The 14,230-nt window shown below is 35.6% G+C and overlaps 1 protein-coding gene across 1 annotated transcript in view; it reads left to right on the top strand.

The window, feature by feature from the left end:
* The window catches only part of gdl (gonadal protein gdl), a 55,232-nt gene that overhangs the window by 26,743 nt on the left and 14,259 nt on the right, over positions 1–14,230 (top strand). Inside the window, exon 3 of the mRNA XM_090383801.1 lies at positions 4,404–4,513. Coding sequence (XP_090239927.1) covers positions 4,404–4,513 — 110 coding nt within the window. The remainder of the gene's footprint in view (positions 1–4,403; positions 4,514–14,230) is intronic.

Raw genomic sequence — 14,230 nt, 5'->3', positions numbered from 1 at the left:
CTTCACACACATATTGAACTTGTGCACATTTTTCTACAAGTAATGATTTAATTTTTTGAGGAATGAACATTTTAGTTGGATGTTCCTCACTGATTTAAACTATTCAATACTTCAGCAATTGAGTTTCATTTTCTTTCAATTTTCAACTGATATGTCAAATTTTTACCAATATCATAAAAGTTAGGTTTCCTCTTCTGTGGTTGAAAATATTCAACGTTGGCTCCATGGAGCCGAAGGTGGATCTGTGAATAATGTCATGTGAAATGAAAAAATACAATTTAAGCTTAATAAAATCAGTTTTATTTTATTCAGTATTTTCATTTACAATCAACAATAAAGGTTTGTGGTAACCTTTATTGTTGCATTTTTGCACTGTTCTTTTCGATGTTGATGGCCGGACATCTGCCTCTAATTAATCATGCTCACATTTATGCTTATGATTCTCTCTCTCTCTTGCATTTCGCCGCCGACTTTGGTGCTTGCTTTTCAACGTTAGATTTGTGATTTTGTCAATCTTTGAACACGTTTAGTTGATGTAACTTTCAGCATCATCACAACTTAACTAAATGAAACACAACCACACTGCTCGACAAATGCAAAGTAACTAAACGAAGTAGTTACTTTAACGAGTTGTTCAATTCTTGAAATCTACACTGGTGTTCAAAGATATTTATTAATATTTCTATTAGCATCACAAATAGAAATATAAACATATTTATTAATAGTTAAGGCAAAGCTAAGTAATATTTGACAGGTGCTCTCAAAATATAACAGTTCTGGTAAACACGACAATTATGGCTGAAATATTATCAGAAGCCCTCAATTTGCTTCAGTTTATCATTTTAAATGGAAAACAAAATGAAAAGTTCATCAGGTGCAAACTAATATTTAGTTGAACCGCCTCTAGCCCTGATGACAGCAACACACCGTCGAGGCATTGACAAGATCAATTTCTGAAGATAATCAACTGATAGTTTGTGGTTCCAAACATGAATTATGGCTTTCTGAAGTTCACGAAGGGTCTTTGGTTTCTTTCTGGCAACTGCAGATTTCACACAATGCCAACAATTCTCTATAGGATAGAGTCGTCCTGAAAGATGCAGTTACTTGGCAGGTTGAAGTGTTCTCTAATGGTTGGCAGCAATTTGCCTTCAAATATAGCCAGGTATCCATTGGCATTTACAGAACCTTTTATAAACTGTAGGTGACCTACTCCGTGATACGAAATGCACCCCCCCCATATCATTTGGCTGGTAGGGAATTTCACTGTAGACACCATACAGTCTGGATGGTATTCTTCACCACGTCTACGGCAAACAAATTGTTTGTCTCCCATCAGAGCCATGCAGGTTGAATTTCTTCTCATCCGAGAAAACAACTGACTTCCACTGCTCGGGTGTCCATTTGACATGCTCCTTACACAGAATTAATCGGGCCTTTTTCATTTTTTGTGTGAGGAAGGGCTTCTTCTTAGGACAAAGGGCTACAAGTCCATTTTTGAAGAGGAGTCTTCTGACTGTTACTGCACTTGCTACCACTCCTGTATGTTCTTCCTATTCTCTTTTCAGCTCAGACGAAGAAGCTTTACGGTTTTTAAGGCGTAAGCACTTCGAAACACGGTCCTGTTTTGGCGTAGAGACTCGTTTGCATCCGGTTCCTTTTTCCTATCAGCAGAATCAGTATTTTTGAGTTTGGAAAGAAACAATTCTTCAATTCATTTCTTTATTTCATGTTCTTAACCAGTTTTTATTTTTTATAGGTCTTTCCAAGACTTTCTTCAACAGCTCCTAGAATTGATTTTTTTTTATTTGACCAGATTTCCTCAACATTTTCAGTCGGTGCCTCCATAGCCAGGTGGGCAGGAGCAGCAGTGCGTAGCACACGCTTCTTGATTAGACCAGGGTTCGAGCCCGTGAGCCACCAAATATGGAGGATGCAGAAAGGTCAGGGAATGATCACCGCATATCCGTGGAGCAATATGGCCTTGGTTGCTAATGCTCCTAACAAAAAACCAAATAACAATAACAAATTATCTTTCAGTCAGCTTTGATAGAGTAATTTAGTGCTTTCATCTTCCAACAACTGTATTTTTAATTTCTTAGTAGTTTTTGTTGGTATTTTCTTCTTTTTATTTTGAAAGGGTTTTCTAATGGGTAGTGATCACTGTTAATTTCACTGCCTCTAAATATTCGTGTCTAATTTTGTTATTTAATTTTTCATTAATGATAACTAGGGGGATTCGCCCCTTGCTTGCTGCACTCCTTTTGATAAAATAAAATAAAATACAGAAGTTTTCGACACTGTGTCTCTCTTCCTCAGCTTTGAATACATAAATATGTTACTATATCTATATAATATCTGTGTAGATACACTATAGACAACTCTTAAAGAAAAACTACGATCGTAGTGTGAAAGGCATCATTTCATTTGCATCTCATATTGTGCTCATCATTCACAAAGAGTTACCAAGTATTGCACTACCTTGAATAAATAATGCCTCACTAATAGAGAAGACTATTGTTACTTATTCTTGTTGGGTGCCACCACCCAGGAGGCACCATTTCAAAGCTAGTTGGCTTTTCATCGGTGGGTGCCTTTCACACTACGATCGATCATAGATTTTCTTTAAGAGTTGCCTATGGTGTATCTACACTGATATTATATAGATATAGAATCTTAAACTCCTAAAATATTATGCCTTGTTGCATTTAGTTTATTTAAATAAAAACGTTACATATGGAAATCAAGAATGGTACCACGTGGTCATGTTAGATAAACATAGTGCATGACCACCCTTAAACAGAAGCTTGTTTTACCACAGTAGAACAAGCTTCTGTTACATACTTTTGTATTTTTTATGTATCACCATGTAGCCTGCATCTCTCTTCTCCCATTGGCTGAATAAATATCACTAGGAGGAAAATTATTTTAATGTATAGAAAGATATAGTCTATTATAGATTTTGTGTTTTTGCTTCCCATGTGAATTTATGGATATTCTTGTGTCTAAAAAATGTATTTGTGACTTTAAGTTTGTTAAAAATGCAGACGTCCATCTTCCATTATTGTTTACCACAGGTTCACTTTCTGATCCTACACATTTGTCTATTGATTGAGCACCAACTCTTGCATTAAAATCTCCTGTTAGTATATGCTATTCAATTTTGTTAGTTTGGTCTATGATCTCTTGTTATTCATTATAAAATTCTACAGTTTCATCAATAATGCTTTCTACTGTTGTGTAGATGCCAATGATTGTTAATGTATATGGTATGATTTTTAGTCTTAATTTCAACATTCTGTTTGATATCCAAGTGCAATCTAATATCTTGTTTTCCCATCCTTTTTTTATTATAACTGCAACTCCCAACAATGCCCACATTTCATTTGCTATGTTTGCATATATCATTATGAAGTTACCTATTTCTTTAGATCCTTTATTCTTCTTTTTTGTTTTGGTAATGACTGCAATATCAATATTTCTATTTTATAATTCCGTGATTAATTCATCAGATTTATGATTTATTCCCCTAACATTCCAGGTTGTTACTTTAATGTCCTTAATCATAGTCCTGTATCCATTGCCTAGGTTGTTATCCTTGAGATCCATCCAGTTTTTACCTCTGAGCTTATTTTGAGTATTTGGAGTGTCCCCTGGATAGGTTACCAGCCTTTTCTGGGATAATTCTAGTGGTGGGGCTGCCACCATATAGCGTCTAGACAGGATTCGGGTACAGCATTTCCTCTGTGTGTGATGGGACAGTTATACTGCTGTGACTCAGTTGCCAGAGCCTTGTCTGTAGAAACAGGTTAGTTTGCCACGAAAAGATGAGATTGGCATTTGGGCAGGAGAGGTTATGAAATGCACGTCACCACCCCTGAACACCCAAATTGCAATTATAACGGTAAAATTAAAAGAGAAAAAAAAACATGTGAAATAAAATTTGCTTATATAAAAATGTTTGCTTAAGAGGTTCTTTGTCAATGCATATTCATGTTAAAAAATTGGAAAAAAAAATTGGGTGAATTTTATCATGTGGGTATTAAAGTTACCTCTGACACCCACACTATATTAAAGTTGCTCTGTATTTTAATTTAACTTCAGTTACCATGAAATTCTGTAGGTTAGAAGTAACTCTACATGTAGCACATATTTAAATTACTGTGTGTCTTCTAATTAAAAGATATTAAATGCATTTCCATTACATGGTGAAATTTATTAATATAGTAATTATTGACTTGTGTATAACAACTACGCCATTTTCAGATAACATTAGAAGACCATGACAGCATTTAAATAAAAACAATTTGTCAGACTGTTAATTTTCTGTTTTTTATCTGTTAATTATCCTGTTAATTTTCTGTTTGGTTGTTTACTGTTACTTTTAAAATTCTTAATTTCAGCTGCAAGAGCAGACATGCAGAGGAAACATAAAGAAGCTATGGCCACAGAAGCTCTTGTTAAACCCCATAATGTAGCTCTTTTACAGACTAAACAAGAAATGGAAAGAGAAGTGAGATTGTTGTTTTGACTATTATGTTGAATTTAGTATGCGAGATGAAAAATATACATTTAAAATTTTGTAATTGAAATGATTTGTCTTTAGGGCCTGAGAAATCTTTAAATGTATTAAAACTGCTGATTCTCCTTATACAGGGAGGGGTGGATTTTTTTTTTTTTATCAAAGATCTATCTTATAGAAGTACTTTTGCTTCTAAATAATGATTTCATACTGCTCACATACAAATAGACATATAGACAAATAGTTTCCATGGATACTGTTTGTCTATATTTCATATTTTATAAATGTGTATGAATTTTCAATAAATGTACAGTTACATTTATTGAAAATTTATTGAAAAGTTAAAAGGTACAGTTGACTTTTCAATGTTAAAATAGAGATTAAACATAAAATTTTCATTTTTCTTCATATGAGGTTTAATGTCTTTAAATAAATTAATTCCAAAATTTCCAGTCATCTTGCGATAACAAAAATCTATTTAACTGTTCTTGACAAGTTTATGATACTTTTAGTGGGCTGTTCAAATTTATTCTTATAATTTATCTTATCAATTGGGGCAATTTGGCCATAGTAATAATTTATCATATCAATTGGTGCAATTTGGCCTTGCGCCAAAAAAAGCCCAACATCCTAATATAAATTTACTTTCCTATAAATTTAAAAATTTTTTTTCCTTTCCTTTAGCAAGGTGTGAATATGGCACCTTCAGTTCAAAGCAAGAACTAGAAGTTTCATATAAAGTTGATTTTGCGTGCATTAATTATTACTACCGAGCCTTACAATTTTCACAGGATATTTGAGCTTCTTAGTCATATAATAATTACATTAACTATTTGAGCTTCTTAGTCATATAATAATTCATATAATAATTGCCTTAACTAATTTAGTGTGAAAATGCTTAATTCACAAAATTGAATAGACATATCCATAGGCAATTACTCATTCTTATAATAAAATTACTAATGAATTTCTATTCCCATTTTTACTTCAGTTTTGGAAAAATTGCAATGAAATAAGGCATGTAACATGATTCTACAAAATTTCCTTTACTCCCTTCCTAAGGAAAATACTATCCTCAGGAACTCTAAAAAGAGAGTCTCTCTCTCTCTCTCTCTCAATTCATTAGAATGCTCCATTCATATGTCATATTTCTAATGCCAGCTATCAAAGCTTCTTTTAAAGTGCTATGTATTTTGCAGATATCACGCGTACACCTATATTTTCAAATATTGGCAAAGATTTTGTTCTCACATAAAGTATTAGTTATAAAGCTCTGACAAACTTAGTGTTCAAGGATATTCAAATAATTCAATTTGTGACATATAAAGTTAACATTTCTGGAATTACAAAATGTACTAACAGGTAAGTCTTCCCTTAATTTAATTTGTACTGAGCTCTTTATAGCAATCCTTGAAAGGTGCCAACTTAGTGTTCTGCGGGACATTTATGAAAACTTGAAGAGTAGGACAGATTCAAAGAAATTAAATTGGGGAGTCCATCAAGCTCTAAGCTGTCCAACTCAATGCCAGAGCTCACATTTGTGCATCAGACAACGGTGGTAATCCCCAAGGCAGAATGTGCTTTGAATGCACTGGTTATTGAAAGGTAGATGACTTTGTAGAGCAGATATCATCCTTTAAGTGATTGTTGCATGCATTGGCACTAATGATATTAAGAGTAGAATATCTGAGGACTCAGATATTCTACTCTTAATAAAGTATTCTACTCAAATATTCTACTCTCAGATATTCTACTCTGAAAAAAGTCATGGGTTAAGATTGAATTTGAAAGTGTCTGCATTTCTACCCAAACACGATAGGAGGAATTATATGTTGAGAGCATTGTTAATCAGTTCAGCCCTGGTGAGAGTGTGCAAAACTTTCAGAGTAATTTTTTCTCGGCGTGGTTGGTCAGTGCTTGTTAACAGGAGAGACTGTTTTTACAGAGATGGGATACACTTAAATAGAAGTGGTGAATGAATATTTACTGATGCTATCAAAGCAGTGATAGGTGGGTTGAAAAACTGCTAGCTTGGGAGGATACGCAGACATAGATTAACTAGAGCCACAGGCAGAGATAAAAGTGCTAAGAGTATAAGCTAAGAAGCATATTAAATCTAAGGCAGTACAGCCAGTTGACATGGGTTACCAGTGCAATGTCGAGTCAATTTGATGTGACATACACAGTGCGCCAATTAAATAATGAGATTGCATGTGCTCTGCGTCTAGTATTAATGTAAGAAGCCAAAATAGTACATGATTAGATCTGCTAGAGTGTGCTCTTTCCAACAAGTGCAAGTTGAAACTTGTCCAGTCAGTAGTTCGTGATTTATGATGGAAAGAATAATAGTAGTTTTGTGCATGTCGTCAGAAAATTGAAAATGGAGCAAAGAGCAGTTATCAAATTTTATCGTAAATTGGGAAAAAGTGCTACAGAAACTTTTGATTTAAAAAAGTTTATGCTGATAAATGTTTGTCTTGACCAAGAGTGTTTGAATGGTTTTCTCATTTTCGTAAAGGACGTAAGTCGTTAGATGATAATCCTTGACCTGGCCGACCAATCTCTATTTGAACACCAGAGATTTTCACAAAGGTTAGAAGAATTGTGACTGAAGACTGATCAGTTTCAACCAGGCTGCTTGCTGAGATGATCGGTAACAATAAGGAATCTGTACAAGAAATTCTAAAAGAAGATTTAGGTAAGGAAAAAATTTGTTCCTATTTTGTGCCGCATTCGTTGAGTTTTGAGCAACGAGAAAAGAGTCAAGTGTTTTTGGCAAAAAAATTTATTCCAGTCATCGAATACCCCCCATAATTCTCCAGATTTGGCTTCTGTAGATTACTTTTTGTTCCCCAAAATGAAAATAGCCTTGAAAGGAATGCAATATGGGATGATAGAAGATATCCAGGCTGCAGTGACTGACCAGCTGAAAGCAGTACCAAAAGAGGAGTTCCAGAAGTGTTTTCAAAACTTGTGTAAAAGATGTAAACAGTGTGTACACATCAGAGGTGATTACTTTGAAAATATATAACCTTTCTTTGCCATTAGTGTTAATTCTTCTTTTTTTTTTGTATTAGCATCAGTCTCGTTATTTAATTGGCACACTGTAAACACTGCGTAAACAAATATTAGAGTAGGAGTGTGCTATAGACCTAATGACTGTAATGAGTGTAAAAACATTTATACAGAGAAATAGAGTGGAATAGTAAATCAGAATATACTGCCTTATAATGAGGAATCTTAACATTCCAGATGTTAACTAGAATTTGTGGGTTGGTCACTCACACACTAGCAAGACTTTTGTAGATTTATTGGATCACTGTTTTCTACAGCAACATATTAAAATGGCAACAAGAGGAAGCAGTACTCTTGATCTGGTTATCAGCAGCAATTCTTCATGCATTAAAAATCTTCAGGTAAAAGACTTACTGGGTGGCAGTGATCACGGTGTTCTAATGTGGAATTTAATGAAAAACATATCAGGTAAAAGACTTACTGGGTGGCAGTGATCACGGTGTTCTAATGTGGAATTTAATGAAAAACATATCAGGTAAAAGACTTACTGGGTGGCAGTGATCACGGTGTTCTAATGTGGAATTTAATGAAAAACATAAAGGGAAAGGCTTTTGCTTTCGGAAAGGTGACTACAGTGGCCTCAGACAGATTTTAAATTCTATACAGTGGAACCAACTGATGGTGTTAGCAACAACAAATTTTAAATGGGAAAGCATTCAGGAAATCATTGTAGGAGCTACTAGGCTTTTTTCATACCAACTAAGGAATATTTCAAGGCCCAGACCTACCTAAATGGATGCAAATGAACTCACAAGGCTTGTGACAGTGAAGAAAAATACATGGGATGCATATAAATTATCAGGTAATACAGAAACCTATGGTATATATCAATTAGGCTGTAAAAAATGTCACAAAGGAAGTTAAGCACGCTAAGGCAGATTATGATAAGGAGTTACCTGTTGGTGACCCTGCTCAAGTTGCTCACAAATTGAATAGATATTTTGCATCTACATTCACACGAGGAATTCTTTAGGGAAGGGGATCCCATAAGTTTATCAAACTCTAATGGGGAGCTAAATGATTTTGTGATAACTGAAAGGAAGGTGGAAGAGAAATTTATTGAAGCTAAACATGAAAAAGATTCTTGGTATGGATGAAATCTGTTCAATTATATTAAAGAAGGCAGCAAAGGGGGTAAGCGAACTCTTAGCCATAATTAGGAGAGCATCCTTGGATTCAGGTTAGGTGGGAATACATTTGCACTGGAGATGTGCAAATGTATTCCCAATTCACAAAGGTGATCTAAAGGTGATGTAATTACAGACCCGTTAGCTTAATCTTTTCATGGGAAAATAATGTAGTCACTTGTTAAAGAAGTAATGTAGACCATCTAGGCAGTAATGCAATTATACTGCAGTCACAGAATGAATCTGTTAAGTGGCAGTCTTGTTTGACCAATTTGATTCAATACTATGATGTAGTGACTAGGGAACTGGATGTGAAAAATAATATTGATATCATATACTTGGATTTCAGGAAAGCTTTTGATACTATTACACATAAAAGACTGCTGTACAACTTGGAGCAGTGAGGCATTAAGAGCAAGTTACTGCTATGGATAAAGGGGTGGTTGAGTGGGAGAATACAGAGAGTGGTTATCAATGGGCACTGACCTTTGTGAACTTATGTCATTAGTTGATTCCCCAGGGTTCGGTGTCGGGCCCATTGTATTTTTCTATATTTATCAATGATACTGATGAAGGTATATCAGGCTTGACATCTAAGTTTGCAGATAATACAAATGTTGGCAGGGTGGTTAATGGCAGTAATCAGGGTGAGCTACTGCCACAAGATCTAAGAAAATTAGGTTGATGGGCTGAGAAATGGCAGTTGAAGTTTTAACATTGAGAAATGTAAGCTACTGCATATAGATAGTAGTAATCCAGATTAACATGCCAATTGTGTGGTACAACACTGAGCATAGTGGAAAATGATTGGGGGGGGGGGAAATTGTGCAGTCAGATATGACATTCTCTGAGCAGTGCAGGCATGCTTCCAGGACAGCTTATGGGGTTTTGTCAATGACATACAGAAACTTTGTTTCTGTATGTCATTGCAAGGACAAGGTGGTGATTATCCCTTTGTACAAGCTCATGGTTAGGCTGCATTTTGAGTACAGTATACTGATTTGTTTGGAGGCCTTGCTTTAGGAAGGATGTCAATCTGCTGGAACTAGTGCAGAGAAGGCCAACCAGCCAGAATGGTGAAGGGAACAAAGGAGTGTGCTTACCAAAAAAGGCTTCAGTTCTGCAAATTGCAGCATCTGGAGACTGGGCACCTGCATGGTGATCTGATTGAGGTGTTTAAGGCCTTGAATGGATTGAGTAAGATAAATATTGATGGCATTCTTCCTCTTGAAGGCTACACACATGAGGGAGCATAAATTCAAGTTGAGGAAGGATGGTTGCAGGATAGATGTGTGGAAGCTTTCCTTCAGCCAGCAGGTGGTTGATTGATGGAACTTCCTTCCATTGGTGTGGAAGTGGGTGGTTTGAATAAATTCAAGGAAAAACTATACACTTCACCCATCCATACCCTCCAAATTCTTGCGGAGTATGGGTGAAGTGTGTAGTTTATTTTTTATTTTTTTGGCTGATGCTTTATAAGCTTGCTTTCTTGCATCATTTGCTAATACTAATATGGCATAATATACTTTATGGCATAAGTATCTAACAATGTTGGTAGTGAATAATGTTTACAGATATAATATTCCTAGGTTACATTATAAATTATAATTAAACTAAATCTGAAATAAATTCTACTTGAGCAGTTATAAAGCAATCCTTTAAATAATATATAGACTTCTACAAATTATTATCATCATTAACAATAAAAATTAATCATAGTGATTAGTCATTGTTAGTTTTACTGCGTGGCGTGACAGAATGGGATGTTTTGTAGATAGCAAGCATTATTCACCAGAGCCCAACAATATCCAGTTTTTGTTTTACCATATATCCATTTCCCCTGATAGTGTCCACTTAATGAAAAGTGGACCCTATATGAGGATATTCTAGAAATAAACAAACTTGAGATAAATATATGTGGAACCTGGAATTCAGTTATAACCAGCTAGAGTAAATGGAAAAAGTGAAAAAAAAAAAAAAAAAAATATATATATATATCTAATACTGTGGGTGCTGGGGATAGCTGTGTCAATGGATGACCAAAGCTTAGAAAGCAGTTTTGGCCTCTAAAGTTATCAGTGCATTACAACAAAAGACTGAATAAATCTTCTAAGCATTACCTACAAAATAAGAAGCATTTGTGAATTGCAGCTTTTTGGTCTGTTTATTGAAATTTTTACTTCTACTGCAGTATGACCAAATTGTGCCCAATATTTGAGAAATCACTGATTAAAATTCCTGCTACCTGCCAGAAATCTTTGTCTCTTCTGCTGACCTATCAAACACCAGAAAGTGCAAATTTGAAATGAATGCTAAACTGTGCATTTATTTCTCGTGGGGGGGAGAAGAATGTGTGTGCGTGTGCGTGTGTGTGCGTGCGTGTGTGTGCGTGCGCGTGCGTGCGTGCGCGCGCAATTTTTATAGATAATTTGTTCCCAATTCAACAAAATATTCACCGTGACCTGTGGCAATGTTTAGACTAACTTGTACTCTCAAAATTCTGAGAAGTGCAAACTGAATGTTAATGTTTTGTTTTAAATCAATAATGAATTTACCTTCTTGGCAATGTTATTTGATTAAAAATAATATCAATAACTTTAGATCAATTTTATATAAATGTAATTGTTTAAATAAATTTTCTGATTATAATCCGAGATGGCAACATATAAGTCAGAGGACCTTATGTATGGTCATCCCATAAGGTCAGAGGACTTTTCTGTCTTCACACAATATAAAACAAATACAAGAACATCATTGTATTTAGTAGTTAAGTGAGCTTGGACCACAGCCACCCAAGTACATGTACTTCTGTACTTTAATGTTTCTGTGGTGGCCATTTAATTTAAGCCCAGCTCCATTACTCACTGGAGGGACAATAGTATCATCAGACAATAAAGACAGGAAAACATAAGTTACAGTTATTGTCTCAAACTATTTCAATGCCTGCATTGAAATAGTACTTAGCTTCTTTACTAAGTTAATGCAAACTTTCTTTCATCCATTTAGACTGAGAAAAAAAAAATTCCCTGTAAAATTAATAAAGAAAGTGGTAGATGGCTGTATTAAATGGATTAACTATTTAACAGACCAGTATTGCTAAATGATTGTCATGTGTGTTGTGTTGAACCTTATGTGCCATGTGAACTATGAGGTGTAATCAAAAGTTCAGAGGAACTGACTTTGTATCTTGGAACTGTGGCATCTTAGCAAGTTGCAACTTGTCTCAACATGTTCAGTAACTCATCTAGACAATATAGTAACATACACTAATCTGAATTAGTGTACGTTCATAGAAGCTGTTTTATGTATTTCATCGAATTTTAAAATGAGTTATTTCTCAGCAGCAAATTTTATTTCAAATTAGGGCCAAGTATCATAATAATAGAAACCCACTAAATATTGAAAAAAAAGCTTTTGGAGAAGATGCCATGTGTCATTTGAAGACTTTTCAGTGCTTCACAAGTTTAAAGAGGGGTGCTTATCTGTCAAAGAAGATACTTGCTCTGGCTGAACTTCAAAAAAGTGTTTCAGCTAAGTTTATGCCTTGCATTCTCATTGATGATCACAGAGAGAAGTGAGTTCTTGCATGTCAGGATCTTCGTCAATCTGCTGCTAACTCATACTTTGTTTCTTCCATCATTACTGGTAATGAATCATCAGCTGTGACCTAGAAACAAAGGTCCAGCCATCTCAGTGGAGGACGCTCTCATCCAAAAAGTCCAAAAAAAAAATAAAGACAATCTCATTAAAATGGAAGATTATGCTTATTGTATTTTCTGACCCACAGAGCATTGTTCATTATGAACTTATCCCACACTATCAAACAGCAAGCCAGGAATATTACAAAATAGATCTACAGTGATTACACAATGCTGCTCAGTGAAAATGGGTGAAAAGCAATTTTCAGAGAATTGACACTTGCATCATGAGAACACCCCTGCATATTCATTGCTTGCTTTCTATTCAAGAATTTCCTGTGATTTCCCTCATCCCAAAGCTTAAAGCCTCCTTAAAAGGTCAGAGATTTGTAATGAATGAGGAAATTATTCAGCATGCGACAAAGGAACTTTAGGCTCGATATAGCCAAGTGGTCTACTGAAAGCGTGCACAGCACCTGATCTTGAGTGACCATGATTTAAGCCTATGTGACTGCTAAATGCAGTTAACAGTTGCATTCATTGTCAAATTTATTAATTGTACGAGAGGCATTTTAAAAGTTTGTGGCCTGAATATGAAGAGTTTATTTAAGGAGTCTAGTAACATGTTACTTTTTAACATAGTCCCCTTTGGAGTCAGTACACTTTTGCCACCAATGCTGCAATGTGTTGATTCCAGCTGCAAAGAAAGTTTTCTCTTGGGCATTCCAGGAATGCATCCACTGCAGCAGTGATGTCACTGTTGGTGGAAAAATGGATGCCAGCCAGGTATTTTTTCAAATTAGGAAATAGGTGAAAGTTCGTTTGTGCTAGATCTGGTGAATATGGGGAATGGTCCAAGATTTTAAAGCTGCACCTAGGTAGTGCAGTGCAGCCATGGCAATGGCAGACTTGTGAATAGATGTATTGCCCTGGTGAAACAAGACTGGTTTGCTGAGTTTTCCTAAGCATTTGTCTTTGATGTTTTCACACAAGCACCTCACAAGGTGTGCATAATATGCCCATGTGACTGTCTGGCCTTTCTGAAAGTAATCCACTAGCAACACTCCACCAGCATCCCAAAAAACCAATGCCATCTCACCTTGCCAACAGAAGGAACTGACTTGGCATTCTTTGGAGGGGGGAAGAGAGCAGTGTTTCCACATGCTTGGACTGTTCCTTTGTCTCTAGCTGTAAGTGATGGGCCTGTGTCTCCATCCATTGTCACAAACCTTGTAAGGAAATTTGCTGGAGCTAATTATAAAAATAATGCAAATGTTCACTTGACTTGACAACTTGTGTATTTATGATCTACTTAACAATTTTAGGACCCATCATGCTGACACCTCTTTCATAGCGAGAAATATGTTAAAATGGTATACATATTCAGATAGTCTGCAAAAGATGCTGGCAATGTACTAAACTGTCACTCGTTGATCACTCATCACCAGATCATGCACACCATCAAAAATTTCTGGAGTGATGAATGTTGTAGGTCTTCAACAGCATGGGTCATCTTCCAGCCCTCCCTCATTCAAATTTTGCTGCCCACTTCTAAACCATGGAATAGGAAGGGGCATCCTCCCCCTGTGTTGTAATACCCTCATGAATTGCTTTTGGCATTAGTCCCTTTTCCCCCCCCCAAATATTGGATGACTTGCACAGTGACTGATTTTGTCGATCTTTCCTTATTCACACAATTTTGTTGACTTCTGAGCCTATAATTAAAAAAAAACATTACTGAAACTAACTGTGAAACTTGGTGGGTTACTAGACCATTATACATTAAGTAAAAAAAAATTTAACAAAATGTCTCTTCCCTTTCATACTCAGGTCACAAACTTTTCAAACACCCCTTGCGAACTCCTCTG

This window comes from Mastigoproctus giganteus, chromosome 1, assembly GCF_048544385.1.
Source record: "Mastigoproctus giganteus isolate SK-2022 chromosome 1, ASM4854438v1, whole genome shotgun sequence".
Lineage (NCBI taxonomy): Eukaryota > Metazoa > Arthropoda > Arachnida > Uropygi > Thelyphonidae > Mastigoproctus > Mastigoproctus giganteus.
The sequence above is the reverse complement of the archived record's forward strand: the minus strand, read 5'-3'. Positions and strand labels throughout refer to the sequence as shown.